The sequence below is a fragment of the Leucoraja erinacea genome, chromosome 7 (assembly GCF_028641065.1).
Source record: "Leucoraja erinacea ecotype New England chromosome 7, Leri_hhj_1, whole genome shotgun sequence".
Lineage (NCBI taxonomy): Eukaryota > Metazoa > Chordata > Chondrichthyes > Rajiformes > Rajidae > Leucoraja > Leucoraja erinaceus.
In genome coordinates, this window is record NC_073383.1 from 9,960,870 (window position 1) to 9,988,328 (window position 27,459).

The 27,459-nt window shown below is 43.5% G+C and overlaps 1 protein-coding gene across 2 annotated transcripts in view; it reads right to left on the reverse strand.

Moving 5' to 3' along the window:
- hibch (3-hydroxyisobutyryl-CoA hydrolase) overlaps nucleotides 1-27,459 on the reverse strand; it is a 139,387-nt gene that overhangs the window by 44,147 nt on the left and 67,781 nt on the right. For both annotated transcript variants that reach the window (XM_055637766.1, XM_055637767.1), the window contains exon 7: nucleotides 7,234-7,312. In XM_055637766.1, coding sequence (XP_055493741.1) covers nucleotides 7,234-7,312 — 79 coding nt within the window. The remainder of the gene's footprint in view (nucleotides 1-7,233; nucleotides 7,313-27,459) is intronic.

The window sequence follows — 27,459 nt, forward strand, 5'->3', positions numbered from 1 at the left end:
CTTGGATAATGGAGGCAAAGCAGTTACTTTGGACAGAAGCTGAATACAGAAGCTAATTAGTTGCTGTGCAGTAAGAAAGCAATGATTGGTAGTACATGTCGTTTTTGGACTGTGATAACAATCATGATCTAAAACTGCTATGGGGTGCTGAAATGGAAATATCTTTCTTGAAGCTACAGATTCATTCCTGTTGTAGATTTTTTTTTAAATGAGCAGGAAGGAACTGCAGATGCTGGTTTAAACCGAAGATAGACACAAAAAGCTGAAGTAGCTCAGTGGGACAGGCAGCATCTCTGGAGAGAAGGAATGGGTGGCGTTTTGGGTCGAGACCCTTCTTCAGACTCGACCCGAAACATCACCCATTCCTTCTTTCCAGAGATGCTGCCTGTCCCACTGAGTTACTCCAGCTTTTTGTGTCTATCTTAAAAAGAACTGGTAGAGGAACTCAACAGATCAGGAAGCAGCTGTGGAGGGAATCGGGCAAATGATCAGGAAGCATCATATAGACCTTCAGCCCAAATACATTAGGTTAGACGAACTAGGTACCAATGTCTCACTATGGGAGTGTGTAGGGGATCACCTGAAATGAACAGAATTGGGAGTCTGCTGGGTACCCCCCCCCCCCCCCCCCCCCCCCCCCCCCCCCCCCCACACCCCCCCCCCCCCCAAAGCTGAAGTAGCTCAGTGGGAACCAGGCAGCATCTCTGGAGAGAAGGAATGGGTGGCACTTTTCGACCATTTCCAGACCAATTTCTTCAGACTCGACCCCCCCCCCCCAAATTGGAGTGACCTATTTGGCTTTCTATATATTTGGCCATTTGGCTGAATGCGGTGATTAGCTCTCCTTAGCTGCAGCCAAACAATATATCAACATCGGGTTGGATGGAAGTTTTTGCAGTAAGGAATCACTGTTTACGGCTGTTTGAGGTAAGTTGTTTTACTTTGCTACTTAATTATAGTTTGCTGTTATAATGCAGGGATATCATGCAAGATTCAGTTATTGTGTTCAGTTGATAATTTATGTTAAAACCAATGCCATGGGGCAATGCCACGCCCAGAGTGCATGGCCTGAAGAGAGTTACAATGACTGACACGTGGTTAGGATCAAGGTATCAGCAAGTGCATATACAAGCCATGTGGAATTTGTGCAATAAACTATGCTATATAGGCCTAAGTACAATTGAAGCTGGAATATTATGTTATTGGATGGTGATTTTTCTTAAAATTGACTTTAATTTGATAAGCTTACAGAGTCATCTCTCGTCTTTAAGAAAAACTACGGAAAGCCGTATCAGACATCCTATAGTATGGACATAATTGCAATACCAGTCGTGATGCAGTGAGTGCATGCTTAAAATATTAAACTCAATAATGTTGTTTATTGTCACGCTCAATTTGTGCCATTATAGGATGTTTTATCTGTGGCATGGTCAGCAAATAGTTTGAAGATACTTGTTCTGATTCATTACTTTCAGTCTCGAGTTTAAAATTGTAAGTATGAATTTTGGAACATTTGCAATATTTACTTACCTTATATCACAGATCACAAAGATAATTGCTACAATAATGTTAATTTTTTAGTGATTCATAAACTGATAATTAATTAATCATGCTTGTTAGGTTTACCTCCCTGAACCAAACTAATAAAAAAATACTTTGATGACCTAGGTTTTTTGAGTTTTCTACACTTTGAAGGGGAGTATTTTTGGTCCACATTGTTGTCCCATTAAAAGCTTTTTAGTACAATCCAGGCTAATATTATCCTGGGCAAATTACCAAACCTTGCAGTACTAGTCGTAAGACAATGTGCATGGAGGGTCCTGTAAACTGTAATGATGTTTTACCATTCCATTACGCTACCGGGAAATTATAGCATACGATGAGCTAGACTTAATGCAAAAATGATCATTTTGGGGAATATTTGTGATTTTTCTTAACATCTCGATGCGCAACCCACTAATTTTTCCACGTCGTTATGCAGATCATATCATCTATATTAAAAGATATATAAAACTTAGAAACAGTTATCAAGCTAATTTTTTTTTGTCATTGCAAAAAATGTCCCAGCTGTTCACTTTTTGCCAATTTTGCTAATGACAACTTCAGACTGCTTTTGGTGCATACTGTTTGCTTTGAATCTAAGAATGGAGTAACGGTAGACCCAGTTTCCTTTTCAGAATTATTCTCAGGTAAACATATTGAAGTACAGAATATGTTACACAATTTGGAGTTAATATCTTTCGCATTTAAAGGTTTAAAAGTTTAATGTAACTATGTAACAAAACAAAATACATTTTCCTTAGGGGTAGGGTTAACATTTGAGTCTGTTATTCTTAAATTAATCATTCCCTACACAAGTACATTAATAATAAACTTTAAAAATACATTAGGTCATATACAAATGGGCTTGGGATCAAAATGTCAATTTTGGACCACATGTTTGCCATCGGGCTAAATATTTGCTTTAAATGATCTATCACACCTCGGGGAATACAAAATGACTGATGCCAGAGCAATTATTTGTTGCCTTGCTCCTATCAGACCCCCCCTCCCCCATCCCCCCCCCAGTTGGCCAATTAAAGGACTATTTGGGGAGTCTGGTAGGACCAAAGCAATGGATTATTATTCTGGCATGGGTGACTTTGCATTTCCTAGGCTGTGATTGATCATCTAAACCTGATTTTAGCTGATACCATTAATATCTAGGCTTGCCTAGATGGGCCCAAGGGTCCATTTAGGGGGTCTGGTAGACCCAAGGCAGAGGATAATTGTTCTGTCATAGGTCATTTTATATCCCCCAAGGTGTGATAGATCATTTAAACTTGTTTTTAGCTGGTACCCACAATATCGAGGCTAGCCTAGTTGAACAGCAGGGTCTAGGGTGTCCATTTTTGGGGTGTCTGGTACCTGTAGTGCAGCGGACTATTTGTCTGGCGTAACCCATTTTGAACTCTATGAACTCAACTTGTTCATTTGGCATTATTTTTGAGTGGTACCTTGCTCGTCTATATGCTAGCCCATTTTTTAGGCCCTTTGTGGGGGGGTCTTGCGGGCCTTTAGCAGTGGGAAAAATGTCTGCCGTTTATATTGTTGATATAGGCGTGGCAGTGAGCATACCATGGTAATGGATTTAAGTGTTATCTCACATCTATTTAGCACCCATTTTTTGGCCCCTTGCGGGGTCCCCCAGGTCTACACGCAGCGGTTGGTACCCGGCAGACTCCCAATTCTGTTCATTTCAGGTGACCCCCCAACACACTCCCATAGTCAGACATTGATAACACATATTACAATCTGGTTTGGGAACTGCTCTGCCCAGGACAGAGAGTAGTGCATTCGGCCGAACGCACTATGGGAACTTCACTCGCCCCCCTGCAGGAACTATACATCAGGAGGTGTAACTCCAGAGCCAATAAAATCATGGGAGACCCCTTCCACCCCTGCAACGGACTGTTCCAGCTGCTACTGTCAGGCAAACGCCTCCGTTGCCATGCTGTGAGAACGGAGAGGTTGAGAAGGAGTTTCTTCCCAGAGGCTATTAGGACTGTAAACTCCTATCTCACCAGGGACTAACTTCTACTGTACCACTCTAATGCTTTTTTAAAAAGAATTGCTGTTTTTTTCCCTCCACCCACAATATTTAATATGTAAAGATTATGTGATTCTGTTTGGTTGTTTGTTTGTTTGTCTTTTTGCACAAAGTCCGCGAGCATTGCCACTTTTCATTTCACTGCACATCTCGTATGTGTATGTGACGAATAAACTTGACGATACCTAGTTCGTCTAACCTAATGTCTCTGGGCTGAAGGTCTAATATGGACAGATAACATTTCATGTTGGCACACTTCTTGAAGTCTTGAGGAGGCGGAAGCGAGTGCAGTGAGGAAGTGGGCACAAGCAAGTGGGACAGAGGGGCTGGGAATGAAGGTGGTGAGGGTGACGAGGGATGCCAGGGGGGAGGGGGTGGAGGGCCCCCTGGCAGAGGGAGCTGAGGACGCGGCGAGGAGGGCAAGGACATTGAGGTACCAAAAGGCGAGTGTCGGTGAGTTACCTGATACCACTGGATGGGCATAGACATGTTTGTAGGATTAATTGTAGTTTATGTTTGTAGGATTAATTACATAACAACATCCTTTGGGACTTTGAATCCGTCGTTACAGTGCACATTTTAATATTCATTTGATATGTTCTGTAGTTTAGTAGAAGGGAATGAGTTGTTAACTTTCAATATCAAGAAACATTTGAATTGACGTATCAAGTTTACATCTTAATTTGATCTTGTTTGGTTTCGATCAAAGGAATTCAGGAATCGGGTAGAAGTTGACAAACTAGTTCCTGGGGGATGTACATTGAAAGCTGGTGCTGTCAACAGATGCAAGGGTTGGTTACATGCCCTCCAGCTCAACATTGTGCACATCGTGTAAGAAGGATAGACTCTGGAGCTCTGCCAGGGGTTAAGCATGGCCACCAAGGTTTCAGTGAATAATACACACCAAAATGTTTCAGTGAACAATACACATCAACACCATCTTTCTCAAGAACAAAACCAGTTAAAGCAAAGCAAATATTGCAACCGATATCTGCCAGGACTTGAAATTAAATCTAACACAGTACACTGATCTGAAGGCAAATTGCACTGGCATAATTACATTCTATTGAGGATCATAATTGGTGCTGACTGTACATATAATGAAACTATAATCTTCTCAACATGCAGGATCTCTACCCGAAACATTCACCATTCTTTGTCCCCACAGAGTTCCTCCAGCAGATTGTTCTTGCTCCAGATTCCAGCATGGGCAGTCTCTTGTGTCACCAAGCCTTTCAAAGTGTTTTGCGTGGCATGCATTTAAGTCAGTGGTTCTTAACCTTTTTGGCACCGGTACGCGCATACGCAAACAAAATACTGTATGTGGTATGTACCACAGATGGTGTAGTGCCAGTAATATGTTTGTGGCTGCAGGAGTCAGTACTTTAGAAGCTATCCTAAGACACCACATGGATAAATTCATTTGCAGGATAAATGACCCTAAAAATGTGCTTATTGTGGCCTTGTCAAACATAAGGGTTAGCACTACACGCTACGAATCCCAGTTGTAGAGACACTGGTATCATTGTCTCGTTGTAGGACATTGATCATCTTTTAATCTGGATTTTTAACTTAAGTATTGTGGGGTTTTGTTAAATATAAATTATGATGTTTTTATGTGATATACCATGATTTTATATATATTTATGATATTTGATATGCAATGCATTTTTAATGTAATGTTGCCCCTTGTCTGGACCTTGAGTCCGTAATAAAGTTTATTATTATTATTATTATTATTATTATTATTATTGTACCTTTGTTAGGTTTCTTAAACATGCGCTCAACAAATTGATATGTTATTTGTGTCCCTTCATGACCCCTGGCAAAGCCCCAAACGAGGCCCCAAACAAAGCCCCAAAGCCCCAAATAAGGGGTCTCGACCCCCAGGTTAAGAACCAGTGATTTAAGTGAATTATAAATTAGTTCATTTAAAATGAAAATGTTTTGTAGGTGAGTTTAACTTTTTGGTGAAAGATTATGTTCAAGGTATTTCCAAGATATTGGAAAAATAACTTTGTGAGTTTCATTATTTCCATTACTGAGTGTGAAAAAATCATTATAAAATGAAAGCACTTTCACCCCAAAAGCAGCAAATTAGAAATGTAATTTTTCACTTGCACACATCATCAGGAGGTTAATAGAATCTTATAACATTTGAAATTCAAATGTGAAGCGAATGATTACCAAGCTGCAAGTCTTTCCAAGTGAGGTTCACATTTCCTGCCAAACGAGTCTGATTCCAGATCAGAACTTCAGCTATGGATCTTCTGCCATGCAGCGCCAATTTGGATAAACACAAGTCCAGGATACTAAACCCATCTTGAAATTTTAACCTAATTTTCTGAGGAAAAGTATAGTCTGCTCTACCATGGGAAATGGATTACGAGCAGGAAAGCCACCAAGAAACAACAGATAATGTTGATTAAGATATGACTCATGCACCACAATTAAATGCTAATGCTGGTACCCGTAACAAAAAATCTATAATGAGACATTAACTGCTTAGTGCACATTTCCGTTCATCACAATGGGAAATACTGTAACACATATGCAATTAGTTATGAGGCTTGTAGAAATGGTCTGTGTTGGTTATGTGGAAGAGATCCTAACTGGATTTCTTATAAATCCATTGTAATTCAGCTTTCAGTAACAAAGGGATTTTTCAATGGGCACAGTTTCATGAAAGAATGTTAATTAAATTGCTATGTTCTCAGATTCTAATTGAATGCTATAAACTTGAAAGTAAAATGTGAAACCGCAAAACTTACTTGTAACTACAAACCAGCATTCATGTACTCTCAATGTACAGCATTCAAAGGTTGCAGATCATTGCAAAGTCGGCCAGCAATCAGAAACGTCAGTATTATTTTCATTTTCAGCCATCTTTGCATTCAGTTTACAATGATTTTCTCATTTTCTCTCCCATCCAGTAAATAAATTACTGCAAAATTCCTTACAAGCAAGCAAATTCTTTCTTTCAACAAACAAAGCTTGCAGTGTGTTTAGGATAGCGTTAGTGTGCGGGAATCGCTGGTCGGCGCGGACTGAAGGGCCTGGCTTTGTGCTGTATCAATAAACTAAACTAATCTACACTCATGTACAAATCTATGAGCATAGAACAATACATCACAGGAACAGGCCCATCAGCCCACAATGTCCGTACGAATTATTAAGCTAAGATCAACTAACATTTGTCTGCACATAATCCATATTCCTCCATGCCCTGCTTGTTGAGAGCATAACATAGATCAGCCATGATCGAATGACAGAGTAGACTCGACAGGTCGAATGGCCTAATTATGCTCCTATGCCTTATGGTCCAAAACTCTTGTGAATGCCACTCCAATATTTGTCTCCAGCACCACCCGTGGCTTTGCGTTCCGGGCACTCACCTCCCTCGGTGTAAAAAAAACTTGTCCCGCACATCTCATTGACATCAACTGATACATTTTTTCAGAACAAACCCATCCTTAATATACACTTCGAGGAAAATAAGTCAGCTGCAAGAAACGTTTGTTACAAATGCAAGTGCTTTGGGAATATTCTAATGTATATGTTCATAAAATACAGCTATTAAGCATTTTCAAATGGACATATAATACCTTGATAGCTTAAGCATTGTGATCAATTCTAAGTTTTACCTATTCCTGTCTCCGGCATAGCAAACAGTGTTTTCTCTGTGGCCACCCGGAAGTGTCCGTGCACTGATAACCCCACACCCTGAAAAAGAAGCGGGAAACAACGTTAATGATGGCCATCAATTCAAATCAGTACCAAAGTGTACGTCAATAACTAGGTATGTTACAAAACGTACCTGAATCGTGGCTGAGCATCTGCCCCTCCCCTTGTGTGTGATTTTGGAGCTGTTTGGAGGGGGCGGGTTTAAAACCCGATTTTTACTAGGCTGTTCCAATCGCAGATGTTCAGCCTAGTAAATCATTAACGGAGAATCGCTGCAAGAACCGTGGTCCCAAAATGTTCAGCCATTAAATGGGCATGTATATAACCCTATTATAGATTTCTATCAGCAAAAGTAAATCATTAACGGAGAATCGCTGCAAGACCCGGTCCCAAAAGCTATTATTAGTTTTATAGGCCTCGAAGAGTAGATATAATAAATTTAAAAGCTCTCGTTCATTCCGCAAGCTCTGGCAGCCCCAGGGTTTTATAAAGCAAACAATTAAAGGTATGTGCAAACAATTAAAGGCAGCGCGATTTGAACATTCTAAACCAGCGCGTTCACAGAAACCCACTAGAAAACCCACTAGAAAACCGATTTATTTACAGCAATTGAACACTAAATTCCTTCCATTTGGCCATCAATTCACTTAATCAGTACCAAATGTGCTTTTGACTATCTAAATCACACTGCCTGAAAATTGTGAAAATGGTACTTTTTTAATACTTGAGATATGAAAGTGAATTTGGTGTCAAATTACTAATCTGATGGGATAAATCGGCAATCAAAGTATTGCTACAATAACTCTATTTTACTGCTCAACATATAATCAATCGGCAATCCCCAATTTAACCCTTCCATTCTGAAGGCAGAAGCCTTGCCTTGCAAGGAAAGCAAGTCAGCACCTCCCCAGGCAGAAAAAGCACAAGACCAATTCTTCATTGGAATTTGAAACGCCAAGGACATTTGATGACAGCAGTGATTGTAAAATTAACTGGTGCTCAGTCTAGCACTTCCAGCAAATGTGGGTAGGGACAGGGGGAAATCAGAAAACAGGTTCAATTGAATGAAGATAGTGATTGGAACCAACGTAAAGAAGTTCTTGCTGGGAGTGGACAATCTTTGTAATTGTCGTGCTTCAGGAAAAAATCCATGAAATCATTTAGGAAATAAATTAGATATAGAAGTATGGGAAATCAGCAGTGTGTTTTTGGAATGACTGGTAAAATAGATTAAAAAATCCTCCTCCTGTATCTCAGCAAGCCCTGTTACATCCATCTTCCTTCTGTAGAGTAACACAAAGACCAAAATGTGCCCCATTTTCATAGCCACGATACGCACCTTATCATTCAAAATCAAGCCAATCTATTACAAACAAAACATCTTTAAATACAATCATTGTAGTTATCTGGGTAATGACAGCAGCCAATTGGCACCCCTAAAGATTTGCAAACATATATTCTCCCTGTTGTCCAAGTCAGTTATTCCTTAGTCTAGACCATGCAAGGTCCATTAACTAGTAGCTTATTTCTGAACATCTGTTTCATCTTCAAATAGTGTGATCTGATAGATCTTGGTAATAATATTTCACCTGAAAAGAGCAACTACTATCATGCATGCACTGAAACATTTAAAGCACAACATGTTGATGAGTTCAGATTAAACTTTCCTTAACTTTTGCCTCATGTTTTTATGACTGTTTATAGTGCGGTCCTGTCAGTTGAGGGAGATTTAGTAATGATATAGTGGCACCATTTTCATATTCAGTAGCTGCAAATCTGCACGATTTGTGAGCAAATCATGCTGACTAAGTCAGAGAACATCAACCAGTTGCTTCCGTTGTATTCACAGCTGAGCAGCGTTCACACCAGCAGTAATACTGGGGTTCCTGGGAGCCACAGATCAGCCATCTCTCTCAGACAACAGAATTACTAGCGTATTTCCGACACTTCCCTACCATTCCTTGACCTCACTACCTCCATCGCAGGTGATAGACTCCTGACTGACATCCACTACAAACCCACTGACTCCCATGGCTATCTGGACTACACTTCTTCCCACTCTGCCCCCTGTAAGGACTCCATCCCCTACTCCCAATTCCTCCACCTACGCCGACATCCACTACAAACCCACTGCGTTCCCCATGAGGCTATCTGGACTGAATGTCCTCTTCTTCCCACTCCACCACCCTGTAAGGACTCCACCAGGGTCTCTTCCATACCCCGCAACACTGCTCTCTCTCCCCATCCCTAGGGCAGAGTCCCCCTATCCTCAACTTTCCCACCGTATCCTACGTCATTTTCGCCACTCCACGTGACATCTCGCCACATCTTCCCATCTCCCCCAATGTCTTTTTCCGCAAAGGCTCCCTCCGCAACTCCCTTGTCAATTCTTCCCTTCCCTCCCGTACCACCCCCTCCCCGGGCACTTTCCGTTGCAACCGCAAGAAATGGAACACCTGTCCCTTCACCTCCCCCCTCGACTCCATTCAAGGACACAAGCAGTCGTTCCAGGTGCGACAGAGGTTCACCTGTATCTCCTCCAACCTCATCTACTGCATCCGCTGCTCTAGATGTCAGCTGATCTACATCGGTGAGACTAAGCGGAGGTTGGGCGATCGTTTCGCCGAACACCTCCGCTCGTTCCGCAATAACCAACCTGACCTCCCGGTGGCTCAGCACTTCAGCTCCCCCTCCCATTCCCAATCCAACCTCTCTGTCCTGGGTCTCCTCCATTGCCAGAGTGAGCAACACCGGAAATTGGAGGAACAGCACCTCATATTCCGCCTGGGGAGCCTGCATCTGGCGGGCATAAACATTGAATTCTCCCAATTTTGTTAGCTCTTGCTGTCTCCTCCCCTTCCTTAGCCCTCGAGCTGCCTCCTCCCATCCCCCAGCCCTTGGGCTCCTCCTCCTCCTTTTTCCTTCCCTCACCCCGCCACCCCCTATCAGTCTAAAGAAGGGTTTCGGCCCGAAACGTTACCTATTTCCTTCGCTCCATAGATGTTGTTGCACCCGCTGAGTTTCTCCAGCATTTTTGTGTACCTTCGATTTTCCAGCATCTGCATTTCCTTCTTGAACAGAATTACTAGCATTACTAGTGTAGGAAGGAACTGCGGATTCTGGTTTAAACCGAAGGTAGACTCAAAATGCTGGAGTAACTCAGCGGGTCAGGCAGCGTCTCTGGAGAGAAGGAATGGGTGACGTTTTGGGTAGAGACCGACAGTCCATTATTTCAAACTGAGAGGTTACAATTCATTGCCAGCCTGGATAATGCTTCCGGGTCATTCACACTTTGGATTGTGTGATGGAAGGAAGAATAGGGGTAAGAAAAGAAGGATGAGATGGACAGAAGCTGGAAATGGTACAGAGATGATTTATGAGGATGTTGCCAGGACTAGAGGGTCTGAGCTATAAGGAGAATTGAGTAGGCTGGGACTCTATTCCTTGGAAAGCAAGTGGAGGAGGGGTGATCTTATCAGAGGTGTGTAAAATCGTGAGAGGAACAGATCGAGTAGATGGACAGAGTCTCTTGCCCAGAGTAGGTGAATTGAGGACCAAAGAAGGTGAAGGGGAAAAGATTTCATAGGAATCTGAGGGGTAACTTTTTCCACTCAAAGGGTGGTGGGTGTATGGAACAAGCTGCCAGAGGAGGTAGCTGAGGCATGGACTACTCCAACATTTAAGAAACAGTTAGCAAGGTACATGGATAGTACAGGTTTGGATGGATTTGGACCAAACGCGGGCAGGTGGGACTAGTGTAGCTGGGGCATGTTGGCCGGTGTGGGCAAGTTGGGCTGAAGGGCCTGTTTCCACACTGTATCACTTTATGACTCTGTGAAAGGAAGAGAAGCAACATGCAAACACAATTTGCTTCTATCCTCAATGCTCACATATACCGACCAGTAAAGATTATAGGATAATGATTGCTTCAATTGTTTAACATTTTGTTAAAATGTTACGGGATTTCTTTACTTACAACATAAACTATAGAACCTAATTTACTACCAGCAAGATGCCGAGGCAATATCTTTGGAGCCTACAACTAAAGGGCCTGTTCCACGAGCATGCGACTGAATGCGACAAGCGCAACCTAACGTGGTCGCTTGAGCCGTACAGCCTCGCGGGACTGGTCCCACTTCAATCGCCGGGGCCATATGGAGTTGTGCGGAGCTGGTCCCGACATCGCGCGGGGCTCCGAAAAATTGACCGTGTTCACAAATTCCGCGCGGCACCGGCCTGTCGGGCCGCAGCCGCTTTGAGGCCTACGCACCGCCTCGACGGGCGTGCACAGCGTCTCGACATTGTACGCAGCGTCTTGACGGCGTACGCTTAGCATGAACTTCCCGCGGACTTCGCTCGAACTTCACGTCAACTCGTACGAGATCACTCGATCTACGCGCGGCCCCCGCTTCTGGTTTGGTCGCGCTCGCCGCATACAATCGCATACTGGTGGGACTGGCACTGTACGGGGATCACACGACCTCCGCGTGGCCCCCGCTTCCGGTTTGGTCGTGCCTGCCGCATGCAATCGCATGCTACTGGGACAGGCCCTTAAGTCTTGTGTCTCAGAAATAGGTGCTGGCTACCTCAGGCTCAAATGAGATCAAGTTTTTTTCTCTCAGAGGATTGTGAATCTTTGGAATTCTCCATCCAGACAACAGGGGTGCTACAACAATTCAGACATCATTAGATACTAACAGGAATTAAATTAAATGGGAATCGTATTGCAAGATGCTGAGCTAGAAATGTGACAACAATTTTACTGAGAGTTAGAGCAAGACTGAAGAGGTTTGGTCCATTTCTGGTTCCATTTCTTCTTCATTGGGCTGATCACTTATCACTTAATCACACATTTTAACTCCTCTTCCCATTCCCATACTGACCTTTCTGTCCTGGGCATCCTCCATTGCCAGAGTGAGCCAACACACAAACTGGAGGAACAGCACCTCATATTCTACTTGAGTGGCTTACAACCCATCAGTATAAACATTGAATTCTCCACTTTTAGATAACTACTACCCGTGCCCCATCTCCGCTTCTCCGCTCCCCCTACATTGTTTATTCCTGCTTCACAATTCGCAACTCTTCACTCTTTTTCTCTCACATCTCTAGTCTTTGCCCAACCATCCCCCTAAGAACTCCTAACTCACCTCCTCCTCACCTTGGCTTTGTCCTGCCCCTCCTCTCTTCCGGCTTTCCCTCCCTCGCCCCCCCCCCCCCCTCTCCCCCCCCCCCAAATCAGTCTGAAGGACCCAGAACATCACCTATCCATGTTCTCCATAGATGCTGCCTGACCCAGCTGAATTACTGCAGCACTTTGTGTCTTTTTTTGTAACACAGATCAAGCTTGCTTATCAATACTAGCATCATACTGGTGAAAATTAACTTGCTAAAACATTTAACATAACGTGACGTGATATCACTTGATCATATATTATGGGTTATGGAGTTCCAATGCGTATATTTATCGATGTATTGCATTCAGTATCAAGCAGCAGCTGAAGGAACCTGCAATATCTGTAAACTAGATATCACAGAATTATTTGCCCAGAATTTAAACAGCAATAATACTTGTCGCAGCAAGAAATTAACCATCCACCCTAGTAGTTATTGATCATTGCGCCCTTTATTCTGGAAAGGGGAAAGAGTTCACTTTGAAATCAGAATTACAAAGATTAAATCAAACGGCAGGTGACACTTTAATTCAAACAGTCAAATCCAACATGAAGGAAAGAGCACATTCAATCTTCCCCGATCTGCTTTTAAATTGAATTGAAAAGCTAGTCTGGACTCTAATTGTTGCTGCTGTAATTGTTAATGCATCCGCTGACCAAACCGTTCCGAGAAACAAGCAGCATGAACAAGGACAATTTAGAAATCACCAGTCACTGGAAAGGTAAAATTATTTTCTTCAAAGCAGACTTACAAACCAACATGGCATTCATGATAGATGCTTCTGTAGATTCTGGGATTGCAAAAGTGAGAAACCATGCAATTATTTTGCAGATGTTGCCAAACCGTCATTTTTTAGAATCATTTTATTTGCTTTTCAAAAGCGTAATTTTCATTTTATTATTAGTATTCACCGACTGTAATCTCCTGAAAGCATCTAACCACATACATGCAGAGAACGCAACCTTCCCTGAGGAGAGAAAATGCACATCTGACAAACAGCCAGCTGAGCTTTATTGGTCTGAGCCTGATCTTACATTCCCTTTCTCATGGAGTTTTAGAAAAGAGGTCATTCGGATGACAAAGCTGACCAATCAAAATCAACCTTCACTTGGTCGCCAGCATTTACTCATCAAGACTAAGGAGTCATCTCCCACTGATGGAGAATTAACAGCCCAAATATTTACTCAAGTATGAAAAAAAATGTAAGCACTCATATTAAGTTCCTTGGTCCAGAGCCATTGGCTATGGTGCAGGATTTAGTAGAACAACATAACATTATGCTGGGTGGTCTTTGACAGTTTATCAGTGCAAGCTGCATTTCTGGTTCATATGCTTACGTGCACAAATCACAGTGTGGTGGGGTCACACGCACAACTAAATACACAAACTATTGCCCATTCATTACATCCTTCAGCTACATTGTGAAAAAAAAATCACCATCTCTCTGTACCTGGCTATGCTCAATAGGAGATTGGCATGTACGATCACTCCTTCATACTGGAGTAGACAGAGAAAAAATAAATTATTCAACACATTGAGTCTGGCTCACTATTCATAAACATAAAACATGTTTCTCATTCTTGAATCTCCCCACAAGTGCTGCCCCATCCTAACTATGCAGCCTAATCTCTCTGGCACATTGCACCATTCCCCACCCACGCCCCCCTTCCATTGCCATACAGACTTATGTCCTGCCTTCGTCTTTTTAATAAACCCAATCCCCTTCTTTTCATCTCATCATTGAACCTTGATTTCTTAACTCCCTCCCAAAATCCAGCCTAAATGGCCCCATCAAAAGCAAGCAAATGAGCTGCCTGGCCCTACACTCATCCCTGGGATACCCGGATAAGAGAGACACTATGCCAGACTTCTATTCATAGTTGACAGCTTTGCAAATTACAATTAAAACACAAAGTACTTGTGCTACAACACCAGGATAAGCTCTCAACCAGGAAAGCCAAGCTCAACACCAAAGTACTATCTAAAAGATTATACCAACTTATGCGAAGGACAATACCTAACTCCATTCGCAATAATCAGCTACCTACATGTTAACAAGCACATTTTAAAAAACTGATCGTGTAGATGCAAGTATATAATTGGGGTTTTCAAGTGGGCACCTCCCTTCACTGGTGTTTCGTTGAGTTAGGCCCATGACACCTCAGGAAGGCTTAACAGTGGTTCTGTTGTTTCCTCATCTCCAAACTAAACAGAACTCAGAGTCAGCACTCATCTCTGCAACTGGGTCCTCGATATCTTGACCAACAGATCCCAATCAGTGAAGATAGGGGACAAATCATCCTCCATGATAATCATTATCACAGGTGTCCCATCAGAATGCATTCTCAGCCCCCTTCTTAGTTCCTCAGAGACCCACGACTGTGCAGCTAAATACCAATCCAACTCAATTTACAAATTTGCAGACAACATCACCGCAGTGGACCGGATGTTATTTAGTGAAGAGACAGAGTACAGGAAGGAGATTGACAACCTGGTAACCTGGTGCCAAGAAAACAACCTTTTCCTCATTGCCAGCAAGATGAAGGAGATTGTGATCGTCTTTGGGAAGCGCAGGGGTGCGCATACCCCGGTATACAATGATGGTGCCGAAGTAGAGATGGTTGAAAGGGGCAAATATCACCAGTCATTTTACTGGACCAGCCTTGTCAAACCAATGGTCAAGATAGCACAACAATGCCTATACTTTCATAGAAGGCTGAGGATGTTCTGCATGTCCCCAACGACACTACAGATGCACCGCAGAAAGCATTTTATTGGGATGCATCACAGCATGGCTTGGGAACAGCTTCATCCAAGACCGCAAGAAATTGCAGAGTTGTGGCTGCAGCCCAGACCATTAAACAAGCCCACCACACTTGCATTGACTACATCTACACTTCACGTTTCCTCGGCAAGGCCACCAGTATAATCCAGCTCACCTCCAGATTCAGGGAGAGTTTTTTCCCAGCTGTTATCAGGCCACTGAACCACCCCATCACCAACAAGAGAGCGGTCCCAACCCACCGTCTACCTCACGGAAGATCTTCAGACTACCTTTAATCGGACTTTACTGGACTTTTTCTTGCGTGAAACGTTATTCTATCCTGTATATGTACACTCTGAACGGCTTGAATGTAATCATGTATGGTCATTTCGCTGACTGGATAGCACATAAACAAAAGCCTGGCGCGTATACTTTGTAACTTGGTCAGTGCCCTTTATGTGACGACTATTCGCATACCGTGAGTTTACAAGCACAGAATTTCACTGTGGCTTGTCACATGTGACAATAAAATATTCATTCATTCATTCATACATTCATTCATTCATTCATTCATTCATTCATTCATTCATTCAATCATACATTCATTCATTCATCTCTTCACATTCATCCGTGCATTGTACCCTGTGCCTTGCATATCCAGCAAAAGGAAGATGGCTTGTATCTCAGACCGTGGATAAACCTGAAACTTCGGGAGCCATAGCAGAGAATACGTGATGTATGGCAGGCATTTCAGCTGCACAGTGTGAGCTTGGAGTGACACTGGGGGAGCTCAACTATATATAAATGCAAGAATATAGACACAAAGAGCTGGAGTTACTTAGCGGGACAGGCAGCATCTCTGGAGAGAAGTAATGGGTGACTTTGCCCATTCCTTCTCCACAGAGATGCTGCCTGTCCCGCTGAGTTACTCCAGCTTTTTGTGTCTGTCTTCGGTTTAACCAGCATCTGCAGTTCCTTCATACACATTTTGTCTTCTATGTAAATGCAGTTTTTGACCAAACCCTCTCCCTTGCTGTGCCCCGTGTCATGATTGGAGACTGTGGCTTTTATGTCATTGCCAAAGGGGAGGGCGGACAAAGGTACCAATAGTGCAGATGCAGAGGCAAAACAGTGTGTGATGAAACTCATGGATGACCAAGGCAAATCAGACAATCATTTCCTAAATCCCTTGTTTATTCTGGAGTATGGTGTACAATTCTGGTCGCCTAATTATACGAAGGATGTCAACAAAATAGAGAGAGTACAGAGGAGATTTACTAGAATGTTGCCTGGGTTTCAGCAACTAAGTTACAGAGAAAGGTTGAACAACCATATAACCATATAACAATCACAGCACGGAAACAGGCCATCTCGGCACTACATGTCCGTGCCGAACAACTTTTTTTCCCCTTAGTCCCACCTGCCTGCACTCATACCATAACCCTCCATTCCCTTCTCATCCATATGCCTATCCAATTTATTTTTAAATGATACCAATGAACCTGCCTCCACCACATCCACTGGAAGCTCATTCCACACCGCTACCACTCTCTGAGTAAAGAAGTTCCCCCTCATATTACCCCTAAACTTCTGTCCCTTAATTCTGAAGTCATGTCCTCTTGTTTGAATCTTCCCTATTCTCAAAGGGAAAAGCTTGTCCACATCAACTCTGTCTATCCCTCTCATCATTGTAAAGACCTCTATCAAGTCCCCCCTTAACCTTCTGCGCTCCAGAGAATAAAGACCTAACTTATTCAACGTATCTCTGTAACTCAGTTGTTGAAACCCAGGCAATATTTTAGTAAATCTCCTCTGTACTCTCTCTATTTTGTTGACATACTTCCTATAATTGGGCGACCAAAATTGTACACCATACTCCAGATTTGGTCTCACCAATGCTCACCAACAAGTTAGGTATTTATTCTTTGGAGCGCAGAAGGTTAAGGGGAGACTTGATAGAGGTCTTTAAAATGATGAGAGGGATAGACAGAGTTGACGTGGAAAAGCTTTTCCCACTGAGAGTAGGGAAGATTCAAACAAGAGGACATGACTTGAGAATTAAGGGACAGAAGTTTAGGGGTAACATGAGGGGGAACTTCTTTACTCATGATAGTGGTAGCTGTGTGGAATGAGCTTCCAGTGAAGGTGGTGGAGGCAGGTTCGATTTTATCATTAAAAAATAAATTGGATAGTTATATGGACGGGAAAGGAATGGAGGGTTATGGTCTGAGTGCAGGTAGATGGGACTAGGGGAGAATAAGTGTTTGGCACGGACTAGAAGGGCCGAGATGGCCTGTTTCCGTGCTGTAATTGTTATATGGTTATTATATGGGTTATATATGGTTTATCTGCATAAACCCTAATGCTGCCCAAAGTTACATTGTCATGTTATTCTCCAGGCATGTTATAGAAAATCTGACAGTTTGAGGACTACATATTTCAGTCACTCAGTAAAAACACACTAAAAGTAGAATTATAGATGTTCTGACAAAGCCCATGTCACAAGCCATCATTCACACCTACCAGAAACTATCATGGAATTGCTTAGAGATGACAACTTTGGTTCAGTGTTTGGAAATGGTGTTGAAACCTCGGGCAAGCAGCTGGAATATCATTCTTGAGCCAAACAGCTTTGCTTTCATATAATTTTTTATTCGTAACAGTTTAGCAACAGGCAAATAAAATTCACCTTGAAAAACGATCTGCTTCATGTTTCTATTATCAGTGATCTCGCGGAGCCTAGCAGCGATATCATGAATAACTGAAGCTTTATCTGGATCCATTTTAAAACCTCAGCATTTGCTCCAATAGAATGACCTTGGCAAAACAGATTTTAATGCACAATCCTCTCTGATGTTTGAGATCACATTACTAGCTTCCACCTGTGCTCTTCCCTATCACCGTGCTACTGTTTCACATGCTCTTATTACAGGTGTTTTAGTACATTTACTTCATTCTGAAAATTGGCAGGTCTACCAGCCATGAATCCATTCTCAGCATTATTTGTTTTATGAAAATCTATTACAAGTCCTGGTCAAATGTGGAGTTAATGATGTTTCAATCCAATTCTATAGTTTAATATTAATTACCAAACACCAGAAATTATTTTGCATAAAATCTCTTATTCACAATACAATCCACATAACAACTATGAATGATTTATTCTGCTTCATAGGTACAAGAGATAAATCAACATCATGTTACATGAGAGAAATTCCCTGCTAGTAGGGTGGCACGGTGTCATAGAAACATAGAAACATAGAAAATAGGTGCAGGAGGAGGCCATTCGGCCCTTCAAGCCAGCACCACCATTCATTGTGATCACGGCTGATCGTCCCCTATCAATAACCCGTGCCTGCCTTCTCCCCATATCCCTTGACTCCACTAGCCCCTAGAGCTCTATCTAACTCTCTCTTAAATCCATCCAGTGACTTGGCCTCCACTGCCCTCTGTGGCTGGGAATTCCATAAATTCACAATTCTCTGGGTGAAAAAGTTTTTTTCTCACCTCAGTCTTAAATGACCTCCCCTTTATTCTAATACTGCGGCCCCTGGTTCTGGACTCGCCCAACATTGGGAAAATGTTTCCTGCATCTAGCTTGTCCAGTCTTTTTATAATTGTATATGTTTCTATATGATCCCCCTCATCCTTCTAAACTCCAGTGAATACAAGCCTAGTCTTTTTCATCTTTCCTCATATGACAGTCCCGCCATCCCAGGGATCAATCTCGTGAACCTACGCTGCACTGCCTCAATCACAAGGATGTCCTTTCTCAAATTAGGAGACCAAAACTGTACACAACACTCCAGATGTGGTCTCACCAGAGCCCTATACAACTGCAGAAGAACCTCTTTACGCCTATACTGAAATCCTCTTATTATGAAGGCTAACATTCCATTAGCTTTCTTCACTGCCTGCTGTACCTGTAAGCCAACTTTCAGTGACCGGTGTACAAGGACGCCCAAGTCTCGCTGCACCTCCCCCTTACCTAACCTAACCCTATTGAGATAATAATCTGCCCCCTTGTTTTTGCCGCCAAAGTGGATAACCTCACATTTATCTATATTATACTGCATCTGCCATGCATCTGCCCACTCACTCAACCTGTCCAGGTCACCCAGCATGCAATGCCTATATGTCACCTGTCGCAACGGTAGGATTGCTGCCTCACAGTGCCAGGGACCTGAGTTCGATCCTGAGTACGTTGCTATCTGTACGGAGTTTGCACGTTCTCCCCGTGAATGCATGGGTTTTCCCCGGATGCTCCAGTTTCCTTCCACACTCCAAAGCTGTACAGGTTTGTAGGTTAATTGGCTTGGTATAAGTGTAACTTGTCCCTAGTGCGTGTAGGATAGTGTTAATGTGCGGGGATCGCTGGTCAGCGTGGACCAAACGGCCTATTTCCTGCGCTGTATCTCTCAACTAAACTAAAGTGAGAAATTAAATGTTCTTGCATTTGGAAATTAAAATTCACGCCAAAATGATAACAAAAACGAGTGGAATAGCCCTCAACATTTTAGCATGCTATCAGACCAAATTTGACATTGAGCTACAGAAAACACATCAAGATTAAATTGTGTGTCAACATTAGAGGTTGAAGGTCATGATTTAGAGCAGCCCTCTGCTGTGGATGTTTGCAACATTTCAGTGCATCATGTATACCAATTGCATGTTACAGAATGAAAGGTATTTCAAGGTCAAAGTAAGAGAATGGTGCACTGCTTCACACAGCACATGACCTAGTTTCATGTTAAACCCTGCCGCAAAAGCTGAAATTATTCTACCATTTACAATGCAGCACCCAACAGAACAGAAAACAAACAGGTCTCTATTGTTACAGTGAAGGTTAACAAAAACTTTCATCTGTGGCTCAATGTACAGACAATTGTTCTCCAATCTCGTAGTGACTGCAAATAAAATAAAAGTCATTCAGAATCGCTAGAAAGTGCTGCTCCATTTATTAAAACACAGGAGATACATTGAAGGTCTGCAAATAATATAGCCAGAACAAAGTGACAATTGTCTCATTACCTGATAAAATATAACTTTAACTGATGAGAATTCAATAGTAACAATTCTTCTTTGCAGCATGCCATGCCTATATGCCAAACCTCCTATTTCAATTTTGGAAATAATGCCATGACCTCCCCCCCCCCCCCACTCCCCGCTTTGTCAAAGCAAAACTACACATTTTAGTCTCCATTATTTTAAACCCCCTTTTCACGGGGCGACTTGACGCAAGAGGTAACCAGAGTTTAACATCATGGGAACCTCGTGCGATAACAGTACGGCATTCGTGGACCACCGTGGCGCTAATGGCAGGTAATCGTGTAACTTGGGTACTCGGGAGAAAATTCAAACATGTTTGAATTTGTCCAAGAGTGACTTGTACACTTGTGGTTGAGCATTGCAACATTTTATGAACGTAGTGGCCAGTGCGATATCCACAGTAACTCTTGCGGTCACCGTGGGAACTCCTGCGAACGGTGAACCCGGAAGTTGGATAGAGTGAATCCAGCCAGTTTGCTATTTACATACAAATCTAATAAAACTAGCTAACAAGCATTTCATTAATGTCAGTGTGTCTCTTTTTGTCTGAAAGCAGTTTCTAACTGGAGGAACTCCGCGGACCAGGCAGCATCTACGGAGGGAAATTGACAGGCGAGCCTTTCCTCAGGCTGCCTTATCTCTCTACCCCCCCCAACTCCCACCCCCACACACAAATGCTGGAGAAACTCAGCGGGTGCAGCAGCATCTATGGAACAAAGGAAATAGGCAACGTTTCGGCCCGAAAAGTTGCTTATTTCTTGTGTATGTGTCGGAAGGAACAGCAGATGCCGGTTTAAAGAGAATGAGTAACTTGGCGGCAGGCAGCATCTTTGGGGAGAAGGAATGGGTGACATTTCGGGTCGAGACCCTTCTGATATGCTGCTTGTCCCGCTGAGCTACATGTTGTGTCTATCTTCGTTTTAATCCAGCATCTGCAGTTCCTTCCTGGCCGAACCCGATTGAAAGATGAGAGGCTGGGCGATAGAAATCATTAATTGAATTAAATAACTAGATACCTGTCTAATCGTATCTACAGGATTGGACAGGCTAGATGGAGGAAGAATGTTCCCGATGTTGGGGGAGTCCAGAACCAGGGTCCCAGTTTTACAGTCTACCGTGGGAACTCTTTAATTACAGCGGGAAACCTTCAGTTTCCCAGGGGGTCGGGACGGGACTGGAGTTGGGAGGGAAAGGTGGGGGAGCCGGTGGAGGTGGAGACAGATGGGGGTGTCTTCATTTACTGGCGGTGGGTGTCTGTCACTGAAACAGGCAGGTGAGATTTCGCGTCCACCTTGTGTGTGCCTCTCTCTCTCTCTCTCTCTCTCTCTCTCTCTCTCCCTCCCTCCCTCCCTCTCACACAGGCATGAATGGAGGAACTCCGCGGGCCAGGCAGCATTTACGGAGGGAAATGGACAGGCGACCCATTCTTCAGGCTGCCTTATGTCTCTCTCCCCCCCCCAACTCCCACCCACACACGCGAATGCTGGAGAAACTCCGCGGGTGCAGCAGCATCTATGGAACGAAGGAAATAGACAACGTTTCGGCCCCGCTGCACCCGCTGAGTTTCTCCAGCATTCGTGTGTGTGGGTGGGAGTTGGGGGGAGGGGGGGGGGGGGGGGGGGGGGGGAGAGAGACATAAGGCAGCCTGAAGAATGGGTCGCCTGTCCATTTCCCTCCGTAGATGCCGCCTGGCCCGCGGAGTTCATCCATTCATGCCTGTGTGAGAGAGAGGGAGGGAGGGGGGGGAGAGAGAGAGAGAGAGAGAGAGAGAGAGAGAGAGAGAGAGAGAGAGAGAGAGAGAGAGAGAGAGAGAGAGAGAGAGAGAGAGAGAGAGAGAGAGAGAGAGGCAGTCCTGGTCAGTCCTTTGAAGATAGACACCAGTTGCTTGGAGCTTTGAAGATAGACACCAGTTGCTTGGAGCAACTCAGCGGGACAGGCAGCATCTCTGGAGAGAAGGAACGGGTGGCGTTTCGGGTCGAGAGCCTTCTTCAGACTGAAAGTTTCACCTCTCAGTAGATCATAAAATAACACAATCATCACGGTCAATGTGAGATACAGTGTTTATTCATATTTGACAAAATAAAAAGACGACTTCTTGCACATATTGAGAGAAGGTGCATCACAACAACATTTGTCTAAAAAAACACAGATTATTCTTCAGCTCATTAAAGAGCTCGGGTGAAAAAAACGAATATTGTGTGTGACAACAAAGTAACATCATTTGTGCCACGTGATTAACTACACTACAGTCCACGATGTTCATTCGGGAAAGATCGGGAGACGGACAAGTCACTCGCACAAATGACAGAATTGCCGAGTACCGTGGGAACTCTTTACCCCCGTTATATCGTGTGATATCGTGGTAGACCACGACCACTCCACTCTGGCTACATCTTGCGTCAAGTCGCCCCGTGAAAACTAGCCATTAAGAAACTACCTAAAACTCTAGGATGCAATAATATTTCTCTCTCAGGTTTTTCAAAATATCTTTTAAAGTGACATAAACAAGGGTAAGGACATTGCTCATTAAGAAAAAAAAGCCATTCAACAAGAAAGGATCTGATACACGCTTTCCCAACCTGGGGTAAATTTACCCCCAGGGGATAAATTTCACCTACCCAGGGGGTATATTTGTTGATACTGTATTCGTACATATTTTTTCTCATTGACTGACTGTGTTTGGTTCTTGTATACTGGTATCTGTTCATCATCAGTTGTTCATAAATAAGTGAAATAACATTGTTATGTGCCATTAAAGTTGCCAGGGGTAAACGGGACAAAAAAGGTTGGGAACCCCTGGTCTGATATGAACCTTGTGCTGAATTAATAAAAACTGGTTGATGGCACAATTCAGCAAAGATTTCCATTTATGATGAATATTTATGAATCCTGTTTCACATAATTCTCATGTCAAGAAGGTATTCAAAGAGGAGCATGTCAAATATTATTGGGATTAAAGTTCAGCTTTGAGAATTAAAGATCAAACACCATTTCAGAGAGAAAATAAATGATGTTCACCAGGAAACCATGTTTCAAGTGAGTGTTTCATGGAAGGAGAGAAACTTGGAATGGGCAACTGAGAAATAATAAACAAAGGGCCTTCAAAATAATCCAACGTGTCTTTCAGATTTCCTAACCACAAATCTCTCTTCAGTCTTCTTGCGTATGGCGTGCACAGCCTAAAGTTGTAGGACAACTTCTTCTATTTGATCTTATTTGATTGTGCACGCCAGGTTGATTGCATTCGTTGAAACAGGGTGGACCACGTGAAGGTTGCAGTCTCCCACCCCCTCTCTTCAGTAAAGCCTGAGATATATCCTAATTAAAGGCACATCGTTTAGTTTATTATTGTCACGTGTACCGATGTGAAAAGCTTTTGTTTGCGTGCAATCCTGTCGGTGAATAGACTACACATAAATATAATCAAGCCATCCACAATGCACAGATAAAGGATAAAGGGTGCGATATAACATTGAAGTCCGATAAAGATAGTACAAAGTTCTCCAATTAGGAAGATGAGAGGTCAGGACCGCAGTCCAGCTGATGCGAGGACAGCTCAGTTGCCTGATAGCTGGGAAGAACCTGTTCCTGAATCTGGAGGAATGAGTATTCAAACGTCTGCACCTCTTGCCTGATGGTAGAGGGGCAGAATGGGGTGAGGCAGGCCCTTGATTATGCTGATGGCCTTTCCGAAGTAGAGTGAAGTGTAGATGGAGTCAATGGAAGGGAGGCTGATTTGTGTGCTGGTCCAGGCCACATCCGCAACTCTGCAATTTCTTACGGTGTTTGATGGAGCTGTTCCAAAACCATGCTGTGACACATCCTGATAAAATGCTTTCTGCGGCACATTGGTGAGGGCTGTTGGGGACATGCCGAACTACCCTAGCCTTCTAAAGAAGTAGAGGCGTTGGTGTGCTTTCTTGGCCATTGTTTTGACGTGACTGGTCCACAACAAATTACTAGTGTTAATTATTCCGAGGAACTTGACATTTTCGACTATCTCTACATCAGCCCCGTCAATGTAAACTATGGTGTGTATTTCTTCACTTCCTGAAGTCAAGCACAATTTCCTTTTGTTTAGTTTAGTTTATTGTCACATATACCTAGGTACAGTGAAAAGATTTTTTTTTGCACACTAAAACCAGTCAGCGGAAAGACAATACATGATTGCAATCGAGCCATCCACAGTATACAGATACATGAGAGAGGGAAATAACGTTAATAACGTTTCGTGCAAGATAAAGTCCAGTGAGATCAAAGATAGTCTGAGGGTCTCCAGTGAGGTAGACCGCTCTCTGGTTGCTGCTAGGATACTGACATTGAGGGAGAGATTTTTATCTTGATATTGTGACAAGGCTCTCAATCCCTTTTCTATACTTTGTGTCGTCATTACTCGTTACCCAGCCCATTACAGTGGTGTCATCTGCGAGTCTGTAGATTGAGTTGGATAGTTGCACAATTGTGAGTGTATAAGGAGTATTGTAAGCAGCTGAGTACACATCCAGCGGGGGGGCACCAGTATTATCGTTGAGGATGATTTGTCAACTATCCTCACTGATTGTGGCCTGTTGGTCAGGAAGTCCTGAAATCATGGTAACCTTGGATACACTCTAACTTATTGATACATTTATTCCTCAGGTCATTTTGAAATTCCTACGTCATATATGTACCTCCTTCATCTCTGTAAAATATTAGTAGAAATACTGGAAAATAAACTTGTCATGGCCATAAGCACTACTGTGTGCGTGAGCACTGAGTACCTAGTGCACTCGCCAGAGGGCTTTCAATTCCACTAATGCTAACGGGACTGTGTCAGGTCTCGGGTTTGATCTAGTTTCTGTTTCTTATTGTTTTTTTAGTATTAGAGTGTGCATTCTTGTTTTATTTTGGTGTCTCGCATCTCCTCTTGTTTCAGGTCCCATTTCCTGTCAGGTCGTTTACCCTCATGTGATTATTGGCCCCGCCCTGATGTGTTTCACCTGTGTCTCGTTATCCCCTGCTAGTCTGTATTTAAGCCCTTTGTGTTTTAGTTCTCATTGCCAGTTCGTCGTGTATGCTACTTGGTATCACCTCGTTCCAGCTCTAGAAATCTTGTGACCTCGACCATTGCCTGTTTTTCGACCTCTGTTTTTTGCCTGCTCCTAGATTGTACTGTTGCCTCTGTTTTGCTTACCTGTGTACCGACTTGGACCGATTAAACTCTGAAGACTGATCTGCCCTGTGTCTGAGCCTGCATTTGTGTCCTCCTCCTTGTTCAGTTCTGATAGACTGAAACTGTGAAGGGCAAAAATATCCAGCACCCCAATAATCACACAATTATTCTACATTTAAATGAACTCTTTCAGACTCAGCTGAACTAAAGCATATTTTTTACTGCATCATCATTATTATTATAACACTACCATTTTGGGAATTCATATTAAATTGTTTTCTTTAATCTAGGATCACTAATAATGATCATCAAACCACCAGAGGGTCATCACAACCCACCTGATTCACTAATGCAACTTCGGGACATGGGATCAATCATCCTTACCTGGTCTGGGCTCTCTGTGATTCCACACAAATGCACTTCGGGAAAGGAAAACAGCCCTTCTTTATGTCCCTGTCCCACTTAGGAAACCTGAACGGAAACCTCTGGAGATTTGCGCCCCACCCAAGGTTTCCGTGCGGTTCCCGGAGGTTTTTGTCAGTCTTCCTACCTGCTTTCACTACCTGCAACCTCCAGCAACCACCTGCAACCTCCAGGAACTGCATGGAAACCTTGGGTGGGGCGCAAAGTCTCCAGAGGTTTCCGTTCAGGTTTCCAAAGTGGGACAGGGGCATTTACACTCTGTGACACAAGATTAACTAATGTGGTGAGGTGGGAGATTGCAACCTTCACCTGTTTCGACGAATGCAATCAACCCAGCATGCACAATCAAATAAGATCAAATAAAACATTTTGGCCTACAACTTTAGGCTGTGCATGCCATACGCAAGAAGAAGAAGAAGAAGAAGAAGAACTAATGTGGTTGATCCACAGATACCCTCTGCAATTGTCCAACAAGCTACTCAGTTCAGGGAAGAGTTAGAAAAGGACAACAGGTTTGGCTCAGTCTAGACTTATGGAAACAGGCGCTTCGGTCTACCGAGTCCAGGCCCACCATCAATCACCCATTCACACTAGTTCTATGTTATATTACTCTTGCATCCACTTGCTCACTGTACACTTGTGGTAATTTACAGAGTCCAATCAACCTACAAACCCACACGTCTTTGGGATGTGGGAGGAAAGTAGAGCACCCGAAAGAAGCCCATGCGGTCACAGGGAGAACTAGCAAACTCCACACAGACAGCACCCAGGGTCAGGATCGAACCCGGATCTCTGACGCTGTGAGGCACTGTACGGAGTTTGTACGTTCTTCCAGTGACTGCGTAGGGTTTTCTCCGGGTTCTTCCTCCCACACTCCAACGTCATAGGTTAATTGGCTTGGGTTTGTATACTTGGTGTAAGTGTAAATTGTCCCGAGTCTGTGGAGGATAGTGTTAATATGCGGGGATCACTGGTTGGTGCTGACTCTGTGGGCCGAAGGGCCTGATTCCACGCTGAATCTATAAATTAATCAAAAAAATATATCCTTCTCATATGACTGATATCCTGTCCACACAAACCTGGTTCACCCACACTGCTACGTATCACCACGATTAAACAATTGTAGGGACATGGAAGCTTTTCCTCGCCCATGGCTCGAAATTAGCGGTTGCCCGGGTGCCACTGACCACCCAAAGTGCCGCCGGGCAACCTAAACGGCGAGTCATTTTGTCCGGCTTGGCAACTTGGTTTATACCGAAGATAGACACAAAAAACTGGAGTAACTCAGCGGGTCAGGCAGCATCTCTGGAGAAAAGGAACACGACGTTTCGTGTCGGCGACGGCTGTCGTGCGGGGCAAAGATACTCGATGCGGTATTACGAAGGGTCGGAGCGGATGATGATCCCCCGAACAGCGGCAGCAGTGGCCGCAACAGCGGCTCCATCTCCTCCTCCTCCTGCACCCCACCCGCCCTAATAAGGGCCGCTGCTTGCAAATCCACTAACGGCGCTTTCAAAACAAACCCTCCCGCACGCCGAGGCAGGGAGGAGGGAGGGAGGGGGAGGCCTCGGCGTGTGGGAGGGTTTGTTTTGAAAGCAGCGGCCCTCCATTTACCCTGCACCT